The sequence below is a fragment of the Pituophis catenifer genome, unplaced genomic scaffold, assembly GCF_029215685.1.
Source record: "Pituophis catenifer annectens isolate HBS135680 unplaced genomic scaffold, rPitCat1.0.hap2 SCAF_2, whole genome shotgun sequence".
Lineage (NCBI taxonomy): Eukaryota > Metazoa > Chordata > Lepidosauria > Squamata > Colubridae > Pituophis > Pituophis catenifer.
Genome location: NW_027256882.1, coordinates 127,753,997 through 127,777,953, shown reverse-complemented (window position 1 = coordinate 127,777,953; position 23,957 = coordinate 127,753,997). Strand labels below are relative to the sequence as shown.

General features: G+C 37.3%; 2 protein-coding genes across 2 annotated transcripts in view; one reads left to right on the top strand and one right to left on the bottom strand.

Annotated features, from left to right (window-relative positions):
• Window positions 1-15,536, top strand: part of TBCD (tubulin folding cofactor D) — a 148,634-nt gene extending 133,098 nt beyond the window's left edge. Inside the window, exons 33-39 of the mRNA XM_070937478.1 lie at window positions 453-574; window positions 2,678-2,755; window positions 5,114-5,203; window positions 7,621-7,708; window positions 8,435-8,544; window positions 10,346-10,430; window positions 14,442-15,536. Of these exons, the coding sequence (XP_070793579.1) occupies window positions 453-574; window positions 2,678-2,755; window positions 5,114-5,203; window positions 7,621-7,708; window positions 8,435-8,544; window positions 10,346-10,430; window positions 14,442-14,450 (582 nt within the window). The 3' untranslated portion in view covers window positions 14,451-15,536. The remainder of the gene's footprint in view (window positions 1-452; window positions 575-2,677; window positions 2,756-5,113; window positions 5,204-7,620; window positions 7,709-8,434; window positions 8,545-10,345; window positions 10,431-14,441) is intronic.
• An 80-nt stretch (window positions 15,537-15,616) lies between these two features.
• Window positions 15,617-23,957, bottom strand: part of B3GNTL1 (UDP-GlcNAc:betaGal beta-1,3-N-acetylglucosaminyltransferase like 1) — a 146,706-nt gene continuing 138,365 nt past the window's right edge. Inside the window, exons 12-13 of the mRNA XM_070937479.1 lie at window positions 17,684-17,738; window positions 15,617-16,668 (exon numbers count right to left, since the gene is read on the bottom strand). Coding sequence (XP_070793580.1) covers window positions 16,574-16,668; window positions 17,684-17,738 — 150 coding nt within the window. The 3' untranslated portion in view covers window positions 15,617-16,573. The remainder of the gene's footprint in view (window positions 16,669-17,683; window positions 17,739-23,957) is intronic.

The window sequence follows — 23,957 nt, the reverse complement described above, 5'->3', positions numbered from 1 at the left end:
GTTTATAATTCATTGGTTCATTTATATATGTTTGTATATGTATGTGTTTGTTTAGCTCAGTTTTCCAGTAATTCAAAAACATTGTTTTGCATAGGGTTGAAGGGCAGTCTTGTATCCTCTCTGATCTGGGGATCAAGGAGATTCAAATGAGAATGTGAATGTTGCCTATTCACTCTAGGAAACCTGAAACCTTCTACCTGAAGATAAAGAACATCTTCGCTAGTGCTCAGAAAATAGAAATTTGCAGCAGCTTCATCTCTGGTTCCTTTTATACAATTAACATAGATTTTTTTTATTATTCCTTTAATGAAATGGTAAGGTAAGTTTAAATATTAAGAGACTAGACATGATGTGAAGATTTATTCTTTGCAACCTAAAAAAAAATGCTTTCAAATATTGATGCTCTTGTATAGGCCAGACTTTTAAAAAAAAAATTGGAATTTTTCTCACAGGTGCGATGCTCATCCCAAAGCCTGTTCAATTATCTCAAGAGTATTCAGAATGACCGAGATGCAATGAACAGTTTTTGTGAAACTTTACTGAAAGTCTTTGAGGACAATCTGCTGAATGACAGGTGACCTATACAATCTCAGTCAATTTGGGTTGCAGGATTGGGTAGGGTAAAGGTTAAGAATAGAAATGGAACACTGCCTCCTAAATACCTTCCACAACCATTTCAGTCATTAAATCTTCAAAAGGGCCTAAAAAAATTCAGCCTCAAATCACCAGATATTTATTGTGTTCCTCCAGAAAGTTGGTAGGTAGAGTTGCAGTCCTCGGTGCCTCAAAACATGCCAACATGTGAAGGAAACTTTGGTCAGATTTCTCATGGAGATTTTGGCTTTCTTGTTCATGAATATTAAACTTATATTTTCCATCTATGACTTGTAAGTTAGAAGCCATGGTTATTAAAACATCTCCCAAACTGGAAATCATCAGTTCAACATAGTAACATAGTTAGTAGAACAGACTTTGAAAGTACTGAATTGCGACCCCTGCTCTATTTCAAAAACAACAAGAAAAGGAAATATGCCTCTGGAATTTTCAGTTTGAGAGATGTCAAATATTGTGTGCCTCAATTTCTCCTGAAGACACATGCCTGCACAAGCAGAAAGAACAGTAGGGAAATGGCAGTCAGTTGGCAGACAAACATCAGAGCTATTAAAACCCAAAGGACTAACAGAATTTAAAGAACACATGCAAGCTAATTAGACAGACTTTTTGAAGCTTGATGGCTTTTGGGAAGTTTTCTCGTAGATTCTCAAAGAAAAAAATTGTAACAGTTGTATCTCAAAATAATTATCATGATGATCACCCACAAATCACTAATTTCACAGAAACTGGTATAGCTAAAAAGCAAGTAACTGATAAAGTGATAGTGTAGTGTACTCCTCAACTTCAAAGCCCTTTTTTGAATTTATAGTCATCTTGTTCATTCAGAATGACAAATTTTACTCACTCTAGTAATCAATTTGTCTATCAGGGTTTGACTTTTCAAACAGGTGGAATTCTTCTCTGATGCAGTCTAATTTCCAATCTCTGGCTGCCTCTAGGCTTCCCTTATCTTCCATTATAATCTTTCAACAAAAATTTAAAAGAACAGATACTATAATAAAAAAAAAAGAGTTTCAGTGAACATTTACGTGGGTTAAAAAGAAGCTGTGATATCCACTCAAGCTCATAATTGTTCAGAATCTCCCATACCACAACATTTCAAACAGATTGCATTTATTACAGTGATCTATGTGGTATCCCATGTTCAACTTAACTGCATCTAATTAGAGATGTCTCCTAGACAGTAATAATGTCCCTTTGTGCCATTATCCTTCTCTGAAATCCAAATGCACTGTGTTTACATTTGCCACAGTAGAACATGAATGGTGTGGGGGAGATGCCAGCAAGAGAGTTAGGCAGATTGCAGAACCAATGCTAAACTTCCACATACCTGATTCTCCTTCTCTGCAGATACTCCTTGGAGTCCACTTTTATTTTCAGAACCAATTTAGAGAAGAAAAAAAATTAACAAATTCTGTGATTGGCTGAATTAGTTGATAGTGAAAATTAAACATTCCAATTCCCTGAGTACTATGAACATAGGAGAGTGGTAGTGGGATCTCCATGTATCTTTTAGTATATTATTTCTGCGATATATTTGTAGCAAAAGTTTTTCTTTGAAGTGAGAAATACGGAATCAAGAGAAGAAGGAGGCATTTAAACTAGTCATCTAAGTAGGTGATTTCATGTTGAACTCCTTATTGTTAGTTTTTTCCCTCTAATATATTCAGTCAAAATTTGTTTTCCTGTAACTTCCTGTGTCTTTTATTTTATATAATTCTTTCTGAAGTATAACAAACAATACTTCTCAGTTAGATGAAGAGTTCTTATGTTTCAGCCCACATCCTCTGCTTATCTGTTTTCAAGATGAAATGTTCCCAGTTGTTAAAATCATTCTTTATAAACCTTAAAGATCTCTGGAATTTGTTAGTGGATTACATGTTTGGCATCTTGCTTGTTCACAATATAAGATGTCAAATTAACTCTTGTTCATTCCAAGATTGATTGGACTCAGTTTAGGTTTGATCATCTGACTTTGGAGCAAATATATAAAGTGTTTATTATATGTGAGTTGTGTCAATGTGAAGTGTATAAACATGGTATTCTATGCTTTCCTCATTAGGGTGTCTATTCCACTGCTAAAGATGCTGGATCAGATATTGGCCAATGGATGCTTTGATGTATTTATAACTGAAGAAAAGTAAGTGGCAAAATAATAGATGTATCTTCTTTCTTCCAAATTGCTGGAAAATCTTCAAAGGACAATTCCCCCTAATTTATTATAACAGGGAAAATTAGAGTCTAGATTATTTTTACTATATTTTAACAAAAGGACTATTTGGAGAAGTATTTTGTTTTGAAAAGTTAAATGTTCATATTGAACAAGGCTGAGTTAGGAACAGGGATGAAATGCTCCCAGTTCGAACCGGATCGCCTGATCCGGTAGCGATGGAGGCAGGTGGTTCAGAGAAGCGGTAGCAAAAATCCCTGCTCCCCCCCATTGCCCAGTCGAGCCGTGCAATTATCAGAGGCTTTTTTTTTTATTTTTAAAAGCATTTTTTCTACAACCTCTTTGGCTGAAAAAATGCTTTTAAAAGTAAAAAAAAAAGAAAGCCTCTGATGATCATGCGGCTCAGCTGGGATCATCAGAGGCTTTTAAAAGCATTTTTTCTACAACCTCTTCAGCCAAAGAGGTTGTAGAAAAAATGGTTTTAAAAGTAAAAAAAAAAAAAAAAGTTGGCCATGCCCACTCAGTCATATTACCTCCCCCCACCACCACCAAGCCACACCCACAGAACCGGTAGTAATAAATTTTACATTTCACCACTGGTTAGGAGCCTTGTGATCCCCAAGAGATAAGAGCTATCCATCTTTTTTAAGGAGGTGGGCACATTTCCAACCAAAATGCTGCTTTGAGTTGCTTCATCAAAGCTAAGGAGATGACGAAGAAGAGGAGAGTTTCAGCATGAATTAAGTCAAGCCACAAATCTCTTCCCTTTCCATAAGAGCTCATTTAAGTCACTTGCTATGTTCACTTATCAATCCAAGTTATAAATGGAACATTTGCTAAAATCCATTTTGATCCCCTCCCTTCAGAAGTTCTGGAGGGCCAGTATAACAGTTTGCCAAGCACTCAAGGCACTCTGCCTACGTAGAATCAGTCGAAGAGGTCATATACAAATTTGAATAAGACTATTTTGACCCTTACCAAAATGCCAGAACAAATATTATATTTCTTGCCTGCTGTATGATAAAAACCTAAAAGTAACATTACATAGCTTCAGGGAAAAATTATATAACAACAGTGTAGCATGATATTCTTCAAAAAACAGGATTGACCATTTGAGGCATATTGTACATTGAAGCCAATCACTGTTGTATTTTATCAATGCAATTTAAGTGCAGTGTCCCATTTTAAAAAAAATAGTTGGTTTTCTTTACATAGAAAATGATCACATGGGATGCTTAGTCCAGTAGGCATCAACAGAAGTATTCCCTTTGAGCACAGCTCAGATTTTTACACATAGGTAAGCGATTAACAGCAGTAATTTTGTACTTTTGAAGACTGGCAGCTGGAGGGCACTTCATGTCCTGCTCTTGATTTAAGGACTACCTTGTTTTTCTTAATTGGTTTGTCATGATATGGTTAAAATGTACGGTAGCTCACTTTTTTTGAAAAGCTCAATTTTCAGAAACACATGCACCCAATTTGCATTATATAAAACTCTGGGCAGATCCCTTTTCCCTAGATGCTGATTTTCTTTCTCCTGAAGTACTGCCTGCACAGGAGCAGGATTTTGTTACTTCCTTTGCAGGCTGATCTGTTTGAATTCACTTACTGGTTCCTTATTACAAGTGTGAAATTAACAGATGACAGAAAGAAAGCCAAGTAGGTCTATTTCGAATGTGGAGCCTTATTCATAAGAATACATGCATTAAATCTTTTCCAGATGCTCAACTGGATCTGCCTACATTGTCATTTCCTTTCTAAAGCTCACCTTTTCCCCTATTTTGCCATTGTATTTCAGTGAAGTGAATGAATCTCCACTAAATTCTATGCAACTTTCAAAAAAAAAAAAACAACCCTGTGCAATTTTTGAACAAATTAATGAGTAAACATGTTTGCTTAAATGTGGAGATTATAAGCAAGCTTTCACAATGGAATATGCAGGAAAAATAATTATGTGGCATCAATTTTTGTTGGGTAAAAACTAAACTTTTGAGAATATTTATATTCCGTTGTCCTTTGCCTTTCTGCTCTGTCTGAACAATACAGCTAAATAGAATGTGAATAAAAAAAATTCAAAAAAATAATTTTAGATCAACTGAAATATTAATTAACAATTAAAATCTATTGGAAGAGAAGAATGCAAAAATGATTTTTCCCCCTCCCCAAATCCACTAATTAATGGAAGCCTTTTATAGCAATATTGATATAGTTTGTTAGTTTAACTGCTAACATGTAAGCACATAAGGATATATAATTTCACAACTCTCAAGATCTTTTGTTCATCTTTGAAAAACAAATAGCTAAAAATTGTTTTCTCAATTTTTTAAGCCACCCATTTCCTATGAAGTTGCTCACTCTTTGTAAAGAAGAAAGCAAGAAAACTAAAGATATCCAGAAACTCCGTTCCAGCATTGCTGTGTAAGTTGGGAAAATATGTAAAAAAACCCTGAAGGATGAAAAATTAATGGTCTGTAGCCAGTCCATGTGGTTTTAAACAAAAAGACAGGTGGAAAATTAGTTTTATTTAGCCCTGTCATGTATGCAAAGGTTTCATTTGTATGCTCTATAAAAGTGGTCTCGACAGTGAATTTTGAGCAGCTGTGTGTATACATTCTAGTTCAAAAGCAAATGTGGCTAACAACGTAATTCTAAAAGCAATTCTAAGGAAGTTCAAATCTGATTGGTGGTAGAAAAAGTGGTGGATGATTTGTCATTTCAAGAACCATGACAATTCCTACCAGACAGAACTCAAACTGGGGGAGAAGAACAGTCAACTCCGCTCAATTACATCACCAGCTGTTCATTACTTTTCACCATTCTCCTCACATTGGTTTTAGTCTGGATTTGTGTCTGGAGGGAGGGGGCAGCTCTATTTTGGCATTTAAATTTAAAGGGTTCAAACAATAAACAGAACTATTATTTAAAATTACTTTAATGTGTGTTTATTGGATTTTTTTGTAAATGAAACTACAGGTAATTGAACTTTACGAAGTGAAACATTTGTTATTTTTTGCCTGTTTTAAAGGAAAATAAAGGTTGAAAATAGAAGGAGCCAAACATTTTATCACATCCCTCTTCCTCTCAAGCCCCTCCCCATCAAAGTTATATATTCCAGGCATTGTTCTCCACAGTAACAAGCAAACAGATCTAGAACTCTTCATTTTTGGGAAGGACATCTCCAAAAGTGGATATATTTGGGAGGGGTGGGGCATGATTTTCAATGCACATTTCAGCATATTTAATGCAATCTAAACTTTCTTATTTTCTGAATCCAAAAAACAATCATAATCAAATGGTAATTTCTCTCACAGCTTGAAACAAGTGTTTCTCCTGTCTTGTGGTAGTTTATGCCTTGATTTGGTATCAGGATTTTCAAGTGTAGACCATTTTTTTGGTATCTTAATCATGTTATATCAATTAAATGAAACTATTAGACAATATGTCATAATCAATAGTGGAGAATATCTGAAACTCAGGGCTATACTGGTAAGTTCTTGGTGCTCTCTGAGGTTGTTTTGCTGAAGACATTTCATTGCCAACGTAGGTAAATCCTCAGTGCAAGGGAGAATGAGATTTGCTGCCTGTTGAGATATAGTAGCTTGCCCTGTCAATGGTGATGGGTGATATGGCTTCTTCCTTTATGGTTTCTTCATTAGGGCATTATTTATTCCCTGGTGTTTAGTGCTACTTCCTGTTTATATGGGGGTTGGCTGTTCTGGGCTATTTGTGTCCTTCCTTGACTTTTGATTATATCTTTTTTCATTGGTTTGTAGATCAGGTTTCTCTCTGCCTCTTGATGGCTGATTTGTCAGCATGGCAAGCTTCCAGGAATTCCCCAACATTTTTTTAAAAAAATTGGCTTGTTCTAAAATCTCAGTCTTTCCCAGCTGATCATAGCTTTCCAAGTTTGGGAGGGGAAAAAATTCAAGAAACTTCCTACCTATCCCTACCCACTCCTGCATTATGCTTCTGTACTGAAGGCTTAGGTCAAATCAAAGATTAGAAATGGGTTTTAGAAACAGTAGATCCAACCAAATCTTAGTCATGGAATTGCAGTGGTTGAGGCCTTTTGCTGCACTTGTTTATCTGTTCCCAGAGCAGATTTGCTATCCTTGCCAAGGGAGCTTCTGTCCTGTACCTAATCCAAACTGTATTTTATCAGATTTATGACTTTGAATTGCATTGCCCAATGCTTACATTGATAAGATATGCATCTATATTGCTTCTGTGTTTCAGTCACCGAATAATACTGATGTTCTTAGTACAGTTAGTCTCCTCAGTTTAATATCAGAAAAACAAAAATGCTAGTCACTTCAATACTTGGCTGGAATTGTTTTACATTTTTCTAGAACTGATATATTTGCTTTAACAAGACGTTTTCTAATTTTTATTAGAAAGAAAGAAGGAACCACTTTCTTTTTTATAAATATATATTAATTTGATTTTTTAAAATTATATGGTAATTAGTTTTTTATGTTCAATATTGCGTTTATCTGAATTCAATGTGTGATTCCCTCTTACCATTTGCAGTAAGAGATTGAAGAGCATGCAAAGTTTATAAAAACTTATAAAAAACTTTCCAACTTATTTTGGAACATTATCTTCATTCAGTTTTCATACTTTTCATTTTGTGATTTAAAAAGATAGATTCTTGCCATTTTTAAACTTTTGTAATTAACACATCATATTAAATTTTGTATAAAAAAGAATCCGTAGTTGAGTTTTCATATAGAATTTTTTTTTGATAGTGGTACAATATAGCAAAGTGTTTTTGATATATGACGTGCTTTGTTAAATCAATAATAAAATATATTGTTATATATTTATTATTCTAGGTTTTGTGACTTGGTTCAATTTCCAGGCGACATGAGAAAAAAAGTTCTGTTTCAGCTCTTCCTTCTTCTTTGCCATCCATTTCCTATTGTAAGTACTTCAGAAATGGTTGAGATTCTTGAATTATATATACTAAAGAATGTCTGTTTTTCCTCTTGAAAACTTACCTAGGCAACTATTGGGTTACTTCTGCCCTAGTTGGCTCCATACTGCATATGTACAGCACAGAGGTACACCCAGTGTGATATGCTGATAGCAAGGAATACATTAAATTCATTCCCTAATGTATGGCTCTTATGAACAGCAACAACAAAAAGCTCCCACTCTTATGATCTATTTCCCCCCTCCCAAAAAAAATCCTCCACCCATGTAAGAACTCTGCTGAATCTCACCAAAGGTGTGTGTAATTAATACTTTTTTCCCAAGTGCTACATAAGGCCATCCCAATTGTATTTTTTAATAATTGATATTTAGGGTTTTGCCTTTAATGCTGGAGGTAGCCATATGATTAGAAACTACGGATAGCATTATCTTTCATCGACCTATTTGTATAACACCTTTAATAGCTGTCCAAAATGAAGAGTAATTTTTGTATTTTTGACAAGTAGACTCCCCCTCTAGGCAGTGAGGGGAGGGATTAAGGGGCAAATTCATTAAAAGCTCTTGGCTAATAAAGGAAAATGACTTGCCTTAGGCCTTGGCTTAATGTGTTCTTTTCTTGATTTAGGCTGTAAATACTGTTCTCTGTTTTACCCACTCTTTCATCCCCTAAAGGCAACCACCTTTGTTTGAGCCATTTCTGTTTTTGCTCTCTAGATAAGAAAAACAACGGCTAGTCAGGTTTATGAGATGCTGATAACCTACAGTGATATTGCCGAACCTGACGTTTTAGAAAATGCCATGACAATTCTGAGTGACACTAATTGGTGAGTTAATCTTAAATGTACTTGTAAGTTTCAGCTACCTTCCAGGCTATAGCATTTAAGACTATACCGGACATATATTACGCATTGGGGATTTGCAAAGTTGTGTGTGAATCAAACTTTGTGACACCAAAGTCACCACTTTGTGACAGGATTTGTTTGTAAACCTCTTTGAAATTTAGCTGATACCTGTAGCAGTTTACAGCTTACTATACAATATATTATATAATTCAGTACAAAGCTATTTTATTTATTTGCTTACTTACTTGTTTTGATTGATTGTAGTAGGTAGCTGAGACTAATACTATCTGACTCGTCCTACATTGTCTTGGCTTTTCTTTTACTATTGATATGTAGAGTCATATATTTAGCTCAGGATGCATAGTCCCTCTTCAGGAAATAAAAATCCTGCACGTCTCAAAGACTAATAATTTCATTTTGTAAGACCTGTTATAGATGAAGCCATAACTGTTTAATGTAGAGTTTTTCCTTTAATGTAAGTCATGGAAATGTTGAAGGTAGGTGAGATTAAAGTCTCTTTTCCTATTGAAGAGAGACCCTATTCAGGATTTGGGGGTGGGAGGAGAGAAGACAGATTTTTAAAGTTTGGGGATGATACCTCTTCCTGGATTTCATAGCTGGGCGTGAGGAATTATCAGTGTGAGTGATTGTTTCCAGAGCACCACTTCTATGTATAGAAGAATTGCCAGGAGCTGAATCCATATACTGTGTAAGGCTGGTGAAAAATGATTTTAAAATACTTTTTCATATCTTTTATCATCCAGTTTAGTTCCAGAATCTTCCCTGCCATCTTACTGGCTCAGAAATTGGGATGTGAACTCAGGATTCCAGACAAAACCTTAAGAGCCTTTAATCCTTCAGAAGCTCCCCAAATAATTTTTAAAAATGAGTTGAACTCTTTGGCCTTCTTCCAACCTATTGCATCATTTAAAGAGGCAGCCAGATTATATCCTCCAACTAGAAAATAACAGAATTGTCATATCCAATGAAACAGAATTCACATCATTTCCCCAGCTGTTAGAATAAGAGTACTGCTTCAAGTGGATATAAATCTGATGTAGGTTAAGATTAAAGAGCCAAATGAGTGATGAAGACAATGGGAGAAACAGAAAAAGAAATACAAGTTCTGCTGCTCTTTATTCCATAGAATAAATGCCTATGGAATAGGACATAGGTGTCAGGATATAAGGACATGAATCACATCAGGTTATAAACTAAACCAACAACGACTGTAATCTATATCTAGCTTCATTTTTAGCTATAGTTTATCTGATTCTTCAACTCCTCTAGGTAGTTTTGCAACCTGATGCCAGTGCAAGAAGAAAGGTCTTTTATTCCATCATGGCAGTAAAAAGAGAAAAATTATTTGTGTCTGAATGTTTTGAAATGGAATTTCTCTCCCTTTACCTCCTGCATCCATTCGCGCCTGTTCTTTGTTTGTGCATTTTGATTTACTCCTGTTTATTCTCTAATAATTCGGAGCAGAACTTGCAGACTTGCTTCTCTACTGGGTTGGAACTAGTTGATTCTGCCTAGAAAGTGGCATTGCCCTAAATACAGTGAATGCTATTCAGAAGGTTCAGAGAACAGAAATTTGCTTTTTAAAAGATGATCTTCCTTTCCCCTGCATTTTGGGTGGATATACCAATTTTCTTACTGTCAATAGCAATCACAATTAATTGACAAATAGTGTTCCACTGAGGAAAATGGATGTGATGCTAGAAACCATGGAAAGCAGCATGGAATTGGCTACTTATATATACTTTTTTTGGTCTCCAAATAGGGATGCAGACTTGCCGTTTCTGAGGAAGCAGCGGAATTACCTCTGTGACTTAATGAAAGTGCCCAAGCCCCAATTGGTAGTGAAGGTAATGTTTTAAAATACCAATGAAGCCCTGATAAATATTTCTGGGAAACAATTTGATAAAACTCAAGTTTGCTGACACAAACCCCAGACCTATTTAACACATGCATATGCAGAACTATTGAAAACAAGTGTTATCACTGTCCCTCCCCTGTTCTGTTATTTGAAAAGTTTTCACATTTCTCATGTTGAGCTGTAGTAGTACAGCTGGTTACAAAAATATTCTTACTGCAATGTAGTGATAAGAATGACCTAGATGTGCTAAAATTTATCAGTATTACTGATTGATAGCAGGAAATGCTGCATGTGGGTAAGAATATGATTAAGGTTGCTATACCTGCCTATTCTACACTTCTCTGTGTTGTGAAAAAGCATATGAAAGTATTTAGGCAATTGCTGAAACATCCTTCTAAAAGTCAAACAGGTTTTGTGTTGAACTAGAGAATGAAGCTATCCCATAAATGCATTCTCCTGCTTCTTGATTTGTATTTATGTGTTTGTGTGTTCAACTGTATTAGGTTAGATAAATATCCACATGTGTTTTTTTATAAATCATCTTGTTAAAGGAAGATATTATTAATGCTAATGTTTTGACTTTGAATAAGCACATCTATATTCAGACAGAAGTATCAATAGAAGCACGTAGTAGTAAATTGATACCTAGGGTGGGCTCTGAAATAGTACTGGAAAAGATAAGTTTCAGGTATTATTCTGTTTGCTGGCTTGTGAATGTGGTAGCTTGTCTGTCTTTTTCATTCCTTGCTGAATGACAATATAGTAGTAATGAAAATAAACCTTGTAGATAAGATTTATTGGAACATAAATATTTAGTCCTGAAACTGTACTGTACGTCTTTGGAATCAAAAAATCTGGAAATCTTTTGTGGCTTTCTAATCTTAAGAGTGGCAGGTACATCTGTATGTCTTTGTGCTCTAACTGGAGATTTCGTTCTCCACAAGTTGGAAGAATTTTCACAGCAATTTGATTTCCCATTACTCTGTTTTTCAGAAGGGATATTTGAAAATACAGTTGCAAGAAAAAGTATGTGAACCCCATGGGATTACATGGAGTTTTGCATGAATTGGTCATAAAATGTGCTCTGAACTTCATCTAAGTCACAATAGAAAAACACAGCCTGCTTAAAATAATACTACACAAACATTAGATGTTGCCATGGTTTAATTGAACATAACATGTAAACATTCACAGTGCAGGGAGGAAAAAGTATGTGAACCTTTGGACTTAATAACTGATTGACCCTCCTTTGGCAGCAATAACTTCAACCAAACGTTTCCTGTAGTTGCAGATCAGACCTGCACAACGATCTGGAGTAATTTTGGACCACTCCTCTTCACAAAACTGTTTCAGTGTAGCAATATTCTTGGGATGTCTGGTGTGAATCGCTCTCTTAAGGTCATGCCACAGCATTTCAATCGGGTTGAGGTCAGGACTCTGACTGGGCCACTCCAGAAGGCGTATTCTGTGCTGTTGAAGCCATTTTTTTGTTGAATTACTTGTATGCTTTGGGTTATTGTCCTGTTGCATCACCCATCCTCTGCGGAGCTTCAGTTGGCGGACAGATGGTCCTACGTTTTCCTGCAAAATGTCTTGATAAATTCTGGAATTCATTTTCCCATCAATGACAACAATCCGTCCAGGCCCTGAGGCAGCAAAGCAGCCCCAAACCATGATGCTCCCTCCGCCATGTTTTACAGTGGGGATGAGGTTTTGATGTTGGTGTACTCTGACTTTTTTTCTCCACACATAGTGTTTTGTGTTCTTCCCAAACAACTCAATTTTGGTTTCATCTGTCCACAGTATATTTTGCCAGTAGTGCTATGGAACATCCAGGTGCTCTTTTGCAAACTTCAAATATGCTGCAATATTTTTTTTGGACAGCAATGGCTTCCTCCGTGGTGTCCTCCCATGTACTCCATTCTTGTTTAATGTTTTCCTTATTGTAGATGTGTCAACAATGTTAGCATGTGCCAGAGATTTCTGTAGGTCTTTAGCTGACACTCTAGGATTCTTCTTTACCGCATGAAGCATTCTGCGTTGTGCTCTTGCAGTCATTTTTACAGGACGACCACGCCTAGGGAGAGTAGCAACAGTGCTAAACTTTCTCCATTTGTAGACAGTCTGTCTTACCGTGGACACATGAACATCAAGGCTTTTGGAGATACTTTTGTAAGCCTTTCCAGCTTCATGCAAGTCAACAATTCTTGATCGTAGGTCTTCTGTGAGCTCTTTTCTGCGAGGCATGGCTCACATCAGACAGTGCTTCTTGAAACCAGTAAACCCAAAACAGGTGTGTGTTTTTAAAGGGCAGGACAGCTGTCAGCAACACATCCAATATCATCACACTGATTGGAGTCAAGGTTGGCTCACTCCTGGCTCCAATTAGCTCTTGGAGAAGTCATTAGGCTAGGGGCTCACATACTTTTTCCTCCCTGCACTGTGAATGTTTACATGTTATGTTCAATTAAATCATGGCAACATCTAATGTTTGTGTAGTATTATTTTAAGCAGACTGTGTTTTTCTATTGTTGTGACTTAGATGAAGTTCAGAGCACATTTTATGACCAATTCATGCAAAACTCCACGTAATCCCAAGGGGTTCACATACTTTTTCTTGCAACTGTATGCCGCACTACCCAGCTCAAATTTCCAAGAGCATGTGGTTCCTTGTAGGAGGAAAAAGAGAAAGCATTGGAAATAGATTTTTTTCATCTTTTGGAGTATATAATTGCATCCATGAATATAATCATAAATACTATTTCTATTCAGTAACGAAGGAGAAAAATGTCAGAATGATTGGTTTAAATATTGAGCAATTTGAAAATAAGCCCTTCATTAAATGAATTTCTGAATACACAAACTGCTGTTGGATGCACTGCATCTATTAACACAAGTATAAACACAGTGCACTACTCAGTAATAGAAGTCAATATAGGAAATTGTTCAAAACTATGGATTGGACGATGCCTGAAGGAAACTTTAGCTGTAGATTGACATTTTAAAGCTGTTACTAACAGATTAATTACGATATTCTGTAAATCTTATAAGTAAGAGTTACTGATCTGTCCCCATCCACACACACACACACAAACACAGCCAGCCGAGGGTTAAGGAAGCACTTGGAACACACCCAGGTCTTTATCTCCAACTTGGCAGCGATATACACACCGTCTGCCAAGTGCTTTATTTCCACAGAAACAGAAAGATAATATACTCAGCGTCCAAAAGTCCAACAACAATAAATATTTTTTTTATTTTTTTATTTTATTTTGAATTTGTATACCGCCCTTCTCCCTGAGGACTCAGGGCGGTGAACAGCCAAGTAAAAACATCAAGTACAAATATTAAAATACAGTTAAAATATACATATATAAATTTGGCCCCATTAATTAAAAACAATAAACAAAACACTTAAAAACACTTAAAAAAATTAGGCCAGCCCGGCTTGCTGGAAAAGGAAGGTTTTAAGGGCACAGCGGAAGGCACCGAGGTCTTGGATTCTCCTTATCTCTGGAGGCAATTGATTCCAGAGGGTAGGTGGATATCCCTCTCAGCAGTTCCGAATGAGGCTTTAGTGACTATCCAAGGTTTATTTTTGTTTGTCACAAGGATCACTGGCCACCACCCTCTATTATATAGTCTCTGGGATGTGGTCCAGTGACTCAGTTCTAATCCCTAGCACGCCTCCTGAGCTGCTGCAATCGTTTATCACGCCTTCGGAGGCGTGCGTCCAGGAATGATGTCTCTCCCTCACTCTCATCCGAGCCACCTGTCTCCCTGCTAATCTCCTCTCCCTCGGCCGGCACCTGAGACAGTGCCAGAGGGGAGGGGCCTGGAGAGGGAGGCCTGGCTGACTCCTCTTCCTCATGCTCGGAGCTTTCTTCCTCCGATGGGACAGGCTCAGAGGGCGGGGTCACAACAGTTACTTTTATTTATTTTGATATGTATTCTTGACAATATCATGAAATTAATCTCATTTTCTCTGTCTTTCCTGCAGAGCACATAATTGGAAATCAATTATTATTGAAAATTACAGTGCTTTGAATCCGTAGACACAAAGGAGCAGGCAGTTTTTCAACAACTTGGGCAACAGTATTTACTGATCAAGCTAAAAAGAAAAGGCTAAAAAATGAGAAACTACTTTAACTTCTTTTTCTAAAAGAATATCTTTTTGTTTTAAAAGATAATATATATGTTGGTGATTTTGTGTTTCTGAAGATTAAATTAAATTGTTTTGAAAAGTTCATATAACTGCAGTTTCTTGCATGTTCTCTCTCTTTTTTTGGCTTTATTAAATTACAGCACTCCAAATTTCATTATAACCAAAGTTACCTTTGGTCAAATAAGTTATGCATTATATAAATGGATCCAATCTACCATTTCAAAAGCTATCTGCAGAAGAGCAGAAGCTTCATTCTTTAGAAAAGGCATTTCAGAATAAATTATCTAGTTGACATATCAATCAAATGATATAATGAAGTCTGGGCATTCTTGCTATTTGAGAAGAGCATAAAATGTGTAGGATTTCATCCCTGATACATTGTTTAATTCCAGCTGAAAATCTGTCACCTTTCTAAACAGAAGTATAATTTATCATTCAAACTTGATACAGTATCCTGACTTTCTGGATATTGCCTTTTTTAATGTGTATTGAAATATTTCTGATGCTAAAAAGAAATATACAAGGAAATACTAGCTGAAAAATGCAAGCAACATTGGTTGGCAAAATTAAAACTAGTTTTAAAGGGCAGACAGGTTTGTTTTTGTTTTGTCTTATAATGAGTGGAAAATCAGATACAAATTAGTAGGAACATGCAGCTTGTTGGATTTGATTCTCAAAATGTACTTTACACAATGAATTGTAAAACTGTGCATAACTTTTTAAAGCAATTCTGTCCTTAGAATCACTTAGCAATTGAAGAGGATAGCAATCCCAGGAAACAGTTGGCTACTTTAAAGGTTAAAGATAAAATATTTATGCTCTCACATATTTACCACACCATTTTTTAAAAATTACTTTCCAAATGGTGCATAGCCCTAGTAAAAAGTATTCGGTTAAAAGTTGTTGACGTATTTTTTCTTTCTCGTATATCGCTGTACAAATGAAGAAATATTGTAAAGATAAAAATAAATTTGTGTAAAAGTAAACAAGAATTTTTTTCTTCTGTACAAATTTAATTTTAGTTAAAACAAGCATTTAATGTTTTTTAGACATTCATAACAATAAACATCTGATGGAGAGAACGCATAAATAACAGTTATTCACGTTACCACAGCTGGTCTCAGCCCTTTGGAAAAGTATCTTAAGTGACTAGTTAATTTCCTGACCATCATGGAGACTGGTTTCAAACCTCTTGATATAAACTATATTCTAAATGTAAACCTTGTTTATCTCATGCTGATCTTTTAGACCTGCCTCAGGATATTATAACATGTAGCTTTTTAATCCCTTCATATGAATTACTGAATCACAAAACATTGCAGACTTTATATGAGGAAAAGTCCAATTATTTCTGGCAGGGAAGATTGTTAAATTACCATATGAAATGTATAAGGGGTTCATTTTGCTCTCAAAAATGCTGCGAAGAGAATTAAATGTTTCCAACATAGAAAGCATTGACTGGGGCTGAAGTTGAAACCATCCTTTCATATTGTCCATACCTAGAGTTACAAGGAGAGGGAATTGCAGCTGGAGCTGATGCTATGAAAAGAGGAGCCGTCTCCTTTTCCCATCAAAGTCGAGGAATGTTCTGGGTCAGGTGTTCCATTGCACACTAAAAAGGTTGGTTTTTGAAGGCAGGGCTGTGCCATTTAGCAGCAGGGAGGAGGAAGCTCCTTTTAAAAGCAATAATGGCAGCTGTGGGGCCAGTGGAAGACTGCAGTAGTGAGAAGGCCTATGTTCCCCCCTCATTTCTCTTTCAGATGTCCCCTACCTTTCTCAGAAAGCTAACCTTTTTAACAAAAAGGAACAAAACAATGTCAAAATGAGAGCTTTTCCAAAGGGCCACTAGTTCAACAAGGTAATTTTAGTGGAGCCCAGGAGGGAAGGCAGATTGGGGTGGAGGCAGGACTCTGAAGCAATTTAGGGTTGGCAAATACAATGAGCTCAGGCCTGGGCCTTTAGGAGGCTTAAGGTTGTGACCATGAAGTAGAACTAGAAAGCAGATAAGAGTAGCAGCCACAGGGAGCAAACTGCAGCTTTCCAGAGACTTCAGCTTTTGTGACTGTGGAAGAGAAATTGGGACGGTTAAGTAAGGCCCTGGAATTTCAAAACGCCACAATTTCAAAAAGGTATGCGTACAGTACAAATAGAGAATTGTATATGAAGTAGAACCCCAAATGTGAAAACAAACTAGTAATATAATTTCTAGAAAAGAAGAGATAAACCTGATTTGTGTAGGCTTTCTAAAAATAATAATCCCAATCCTAACAGAATTCTGTGTCTGTCTTTGGTACCATCTCATAAACCATACACAAGGGTTATGGTGGATATCATCAAGACATAATGTTAAGTAATGGCAAGACAGATTCTGGATATATTTGAAGAACATTTTTTTCTTGCAGGATATATTAATCATGCACACATACAGTTTTTATGTTTAATTTGAAAATTACTGTTCTACTACATTGTAACTAAAATTCTTCTGCAGCATTTTGAGAAGTTAGGTTGCCAAAAAGAGATGGACTGACTACTCCAGACACCAATAAGAAAAAGGGGAAAAAAAATAGGTGCCATTAGTTAGATTTGTCTCCATGTTGATTTGCTTCTTATAATCATATAGCTCTTCCACCATTTTCACCTCTTAATCCATATGTGCTTCCCAGTAACTAAAGATGTGCCTTCCACATCTCATCAAGTGGCATCGAAACTTGTCAAAGTACAGCCACATCAATATGGATTTCTTGGGAATAAAATACTGAAAAGATTTGCAGTTGCCACCTTCTGAATTTGATTCTGGAAAGAGTTTTCTTAGGGGAATTGGCTACACTCATACATTCATATGGAATGACTCTTAACTAGCTAAACTTCAATTCACTTAGCTTGATGTTATACTACCTCTAGTTGATTTTTATGACTTGAGATAATAGTTTAACATTTGCAGGCATCTATATTTCTTTTCAGAGGAATTATGGAGAAAAAGAATCTTGACTAAAATAATATTGTCTCCTCTAGTATGTTTCATGATGAAATGCTTGCCAATAATCACACTCGTCAATTAAAATGATAGTAATCCACACCTTCCTTCAAATTCAATAGGCTCAAATTTTCCTCAAACTGTCCATCTGTGAGATCCTGCAGAAACAAAGAGAAAGATCACAATCAAAATTTTTCACCAAGATACATCATACCTCTGAAGACCTCTGCAATCACAGTGCCTATAGAGAAATAGAGAAATAAGCCATGCTTAGACTTTGTAATTGAATCCAAAGTTATCTTACAGCAGAAATTCCTGAATATCATAATATACAATGTTTTATTTATACCATTGCAGCAAAAGACAGTATTTGCTTGCTTATCTTTTTCTACCTCTTTCTCAGTTCTATTTTTTTTTTTTTTTTGGCCAGTGTTGTATTATATAGATAATTGGGTTGGTTAAAAACCTAAGGGCTGCATTTTACTAGTGAAACTTCGTTAGTTTTGACCTTGGTTAGGGTTTGTTTTGGTATCTTAGAATGTTATGCAAATCTAACCTTGGGCAACAGAGATCTCCTTCCCTTTTTATCTAAGAACTGCTAGTGGATAAATAGTGTTTCTAACAATCAATTCTAGAGTCTGATAATGGCTTATTCATACATTACATGTAATAGTGGAAGCTGGCTGTGCCCTTACCCCCCTACCATATAGGTTCTTATTCAGCTCATTCATATAGAACATATGCATGTAAGCAGTTGCTCATAAGTAGTCTGTTCTATGACACGGGTTTCAAACTCGCTGTGTCACAATGCCATCACGTGACGTATCACAATGTTTTTCCCTCTTCATGGAGCTGGGGTGGGCATCCGGCCCGCCAGTTTGACACCCTGTTCTATGATATTTTTCACAATCAATCCTAGAAGTCAGGTAGCGCTAGTGCCAAAGTATCATGGAGTCAAGGCCAGAAACTGTTGCTAATTCTGACTACAAAAGGAACTCTAGAAGTTGCAGGCTTCTTATTTCTGCTGCCCCTGGTATAAGGTATTAATGCCAGAGCAAAAGTAATTTTATCTTCATTATGTGATTAGGTTCTCTTTAAAGTTAACAAGTTTTGGGGATTTTTTTTATTATTATTTTGCAAACTTAGACTCATTGTGCGAGTATGACCAAAAACAGGTGATAATTTAGAATCTGCTATTATTCTTTCCCTTTTCCTGGATGACTCAGGATGCTCCCATCTGTGCAGAACAGTCAACTAGCATTGCTAATGCTTTTAACTTCTGCCAGCCCTTAGGGAACACGTAATACAGTACATTCAAGGGGCATCATAATCTGAACAATAAAGAAAGCAGCAGGTAAGACTAAAGATTACAAGGCCTTTAATTTTTAGCAAGGAAGAGCTCTGCAGAAAATTTGATCACCATGACAGTGATTTATTGCAGTCAAATGCCTCAAATAGCTGTAACAGCTTGGCTCAGACAGGCTGTCAGAACCCCATTTGTTACTTGCTGTAGGAGATACACTTGCCACCCCTCTTCTGATTTAAGACAACTGTTAAACCTTAGTCTAAGCACAGGAGAATTCAGCCTTTAGATTGCATCTTCCAAGGAGGCCTGGTTTGTTTGTTTTTCCCCAGAGAATTCTTTTTCTTTTAGAAGTTAGGTAACATATGCATCCAGTCTGGCATATTTGTACAAAGACCACTCCCCAAACTGGTGGGAAATTAATTCCAGTTTCTGACTTGTGTTGCCATCCTCAGCCGGGTAGGAACCACTCAATTTTTTTAGGCTTCAGAGACAAATGGCTCATGAAATGCCAAGAAGGATTTTATTGAATCAATATGAAAAGAGCTTTAGAGAAAGAAAAATATACCCATCTACATCCCTTCATCCTTGCTCTGAAGCCCCAAAATAGCAGCTGAACTCTCTGAGGATTTTGGGTGTCTACAGCAAGCCAAATTGTCTGGAGGCTTTTGCCAACTTTTATCATTAAGAGTTTGGGAATATAAATAACAACAACTGAACGAACCTTGGTACATTACCTTATGACCTTATGGTCATAACACCAAAAAGGGGACCCTTTGCCAAAGGTACTTTTAGAGAGGAAAGAGCTCCTAGCAGAGAGCAGCTGGAGAAAATCTAATGACATCTCTGGTCAATAACCAGGCAACTCAGACAACTGATTCTGTCAAAAACAAAGAACTGTGCTGATAGAAGCGAATATTTGTATTTCAGGGCTGAAAAGAAGGGTCCTTGGTGCTCTCTGAGCTTGGTTGTTTTCTTGCAGATGTTTCATTACCCAAATAGGTAATGTCATCAGTATCTAGTTGGGTAGTGAAAATTCTGCAAGAAAACAACCAAGCACAAAGCACCAAGGACACCACAAAACATTGTTTCTGATGCTCTTTGGTCAGTAACTGGGAAACCAAGTAAGCAATCCTTTTGGTTAGAATATTTTTGGGAAATGCTGTTCTAGTATGCAGCCATGGCTCCCCCTCCCCTTAGCAAATGTTAGATTAGGGAATTTATGCTGCCCTTCTTATCTTGTTACTAGTAGGAACACAAAGAAAATAAGCAAAGGTGATACAATCAGAGGTGGTATTCAGCCATTTCGGACCGGTTTGCCCTGGCTCTATGCCATCCTACTTAGGCACGTTTTTGAGGCCGGGCACATGCATGGAAGGCACGTGTGCCAGCAAAGCACATGCGTGGAAGGCCAGGAGCATGCGTGGACAGGGCGCACAAACACACATTTGCGAACCGGTACTGAATACCACCCCTGGACACAATGATGCAATTTTCAAAGCTTACTAAACTCTTTCCACACAGGTATTTCTTATATGAGCAGAAGAGAAAAGAGGTCCACTCCAGCTATCTTTTTATTATAATTGCCTATTATTTCATTCCCCTACTCAATTCAACACACTTGAAAGAAGCAGTGCTTGACAGAGTAACATGGAGAGCACTTGCCTATAAAGTTGCCAAGAGTCGGACATGACTGAATGGCTAAAACAACAATTAAAGCATTCAGGAAAGAGCCTTTAGAAATTGTCAGATGAAGTTTAAAATAAAACAAAGCACAGAACTGTACTAATTCAAAACTGATCAGACTTGAGGGTTTGTTTTTTTAAAATGTATTAGCAACCTTAATGTTTGAGAGGATTTATAAAACAATTCCATGGTTTCTCACAGCTAAACTTGATCTTGGCTCTTCATCCTCACTTAGAAACAAAGCATGTTCATTAAAGAGGGAGATGTCCAAGGGGTCCTAATAGCTTCAAAGAACAGCCCTACTGACCACTTAATGTCTTAAGATGTCATATCGTGGCTTCTGATTTTCACCCAACCTGCTGAGTCTAAGACTGACTTATACAGTGAAGCCCGAGACTTGGATTCAGGAGGGTGTTTGGTTGGACATACCTGGATACAGGCTTTGTGTAGAGAAATGCTCTAGGAAGTGAGGCAGGGAAGAATGAACCCTCAGAGCAGGATGCGTGTGTGGGAAATAAAAGGAATAGATGGAGAATTGGTCCTGGAAATGATGCACGTAGGTGGCAAGCTAAAACCCTTACTCACTCTAGGCATTACCAACCACTAGTGAAAGCCAACTGATATTTTGCTATTTAGCAATAGATGTGAAACACTGACCTCCTTGAAGAAAAAGCCTGAAAGCCCTGTTATAACACTTTGTTTTTAATCACAGGAACTGCATTTTTTTTCCCAAGCAGCTTAGCCAGCATAATAGTGGTGACAGCTTAACATATTAGTCTGATGGATTTTGCATAATGAATGGCTTCTTCATTGAAAGAAGCCTTTCAACAAGCAGTTGGACTATTAACTCTGGTTAAAGGTGATCCTCCAGTTTATGTATGAAGAGGAACCTTGTGTCTACTTGCCTCTCTTTTGCCATATAAGGTTATGATAATGTATCTCTCACATCTATACTTCATCAGCAAGTAAATCGGGTGACATCATTCTCAACTTCAGCATTTATTTTGAGCTTTTAATTTCAGAGCACAAGTAATTCATGTTTGCAGCAGCATTAGTCTCAAAGCATACATCATTCAGATTAGTGAGAACAAAGACCCTATTGCTTTTGCTTTTATGCACACATAACATTTAGTATTTATGCAGGTTTTTCCAAGTGTTCAAAACACATCAACTGTACCCTCTCAGTAATCTTAATAGCACTCCCCATGGAAAGCCATTATTATTCTATTAGAGTTGGTGAGCTAAAGCTAAGAGAGAACTCATGATTGCACTAAAGCTTGAACCAGGGATTTCTCATTCTTGCTAGCAAAGCTTGTAACTGTAAAGGAAGAGAGGAAATGATACTGTAAAAGCAGACAGTTAGGAAGCCAAAATGACCTCTGTGTAACTGAAAGACTTGGAGGATAAAAATGTATGTCACCTATCAGTTCATTTGTTAATGCAAATGTTTTAAAACACAGCTAGCCTCCAGTGACCTCTTTCAAAGGGAACGGAGTCCAGATTAAGTTCTGGAATCTCTAAACTAACTGCAAAAACCTGCGGTATGAATAGCAATCTATAAAATATGTTCAACTGCATGGACAAAGAACTGAATACAATGGTTGGTCAGGAAATGTATATTTCTCTTCCTAAATACAAGCAAATACAAAGGATATTAAAACTCAGTGGTTGGGCCGAGTTACACCAGATTAAGAACTGTCAACTGCAAATGATTTCTTTTCTTCTCAAGGCTTTACAGAAACCTAAACAATGAAATGTGGACAGCAACATTCTTTGCTTGACTAACTGATACCTTTTTCCGCATGTGTTGTATGTTTTTATTGAAATACCCAGTAAGGAACACACTGAGCAGTTATTTTGTCTTACCAGTAAAACTTTTAAGAGAATGCCAAAACAAGCTAACTCGCAGGATGGAAGGTGTGCTACACAGTTGGTGGTTGGTCTGCCCAAAGTTTTAAAGTGTTTCCAAAGCAAATAGCCAAGCCTTCCAACGGTATTAGCTAAAGAAAGCCCATCTCCTGCTTCCGGGCACATCCTCTAGGATAGGTCAACGATTCCTGAAAGGGGTGATGGATTTTGCAGAGTAGCCAAAGCACAAGGTGGTCAAATTCCTCAAAGTCATGCTCTAATTGAAGCCTCACTCCAATTTTAGATTTTACAATTTAGTGAGCTGTTCTTGCAATCCGTCTTGGCTTCAGGTCATCCAAGATGGTATCATCTCCTTCAGATTATCACCGTGATGATGGGTTTTCATAAGGGTAATTGTTCTATGGCAATGAGAGACTGCATATGCTTAGCAGAAACATGTAAGCAGAAACTCACACTCACACACCTACAAAGCCATATTTAACAGCCTCAATAGCAATAGCACTTAGATTTATATACTGCTTCACAGTGCTTTTACAGCCCTCTCTAAGTGGTTTACAGAGTCAGCATCTTGCCCCCAAACAATCTGAGTCCTCATTTTACCTACCTCGCAAGGATGGAAGGCTGAGTCAACCTGAGTCAATCAGCAGTCAGCAGAAGTAGCCTGCAGTACTGCACTCTAACCACTGCGCCACCGCGGCTCAATAAAACAAGTTAAAATAAAAATGAACTTGCTCCTGGAATTTGCAAATGAAGATACATATTCTCAGCAGAGCTGTTATAAGAGTACATTTGAGAGGGTGTTTCAGTAGCTATGAGATGCGAGAGTAACAGATCTACTTGCAGACACTCTATGAAATGAAATGGAAAATAACTATTAATTGATCCCTCCTCCTTAATTACCTTTGTGTTGGTGCATTGTTTTGCTTCAAGTTGGAGATTGCTCTGTCATTTACCTTTATTTTCTCCCTCATTAAATGCTTTTTTTTCCTTGTACAGATTGCACCTTTTTCTTCTAGGGCAGTGATGGTGAACCTTTTTGGCACCAAGTGCCCAAACTGGAATGTGCATGCATGTATGCACGTCGAAGTACCAGAAACCCGAAGACCAGCTGGGGTTTCTGGCACATGCATGTGCGCACGCTAGCTGGTCTTTGCACGCACCTGAGCACCGGAAGTTCGAAGACCAGCTGACTGGAGTGCGCATGCCTATTTTGGGGGGCATTTTGGGGGGCATTTTCAGGCTGTTTTTCGGGCCGTTTTTGCCCTGAAAAATGGCCGGAAAACGGCCTGGTTTTTGGCCGTTTTCCGGTGTTCTGGTGCCCACAAAGACCAGCTGGCCGGCATGCCACAAACCAGAAGAGCAGATGGCAACAGTGCATATGCCCACAGAGAGGGCTTTGCGTGCCACCTCTGGCACGCGTGCCATTGGTTTGCCATCACAGTTTAAGGGGATTATTTGGGGGAACGTAACCTTCTTATTTCCACTGGGAGCTTGTCTTCTTCTGTCTGAAGGAGAAGTT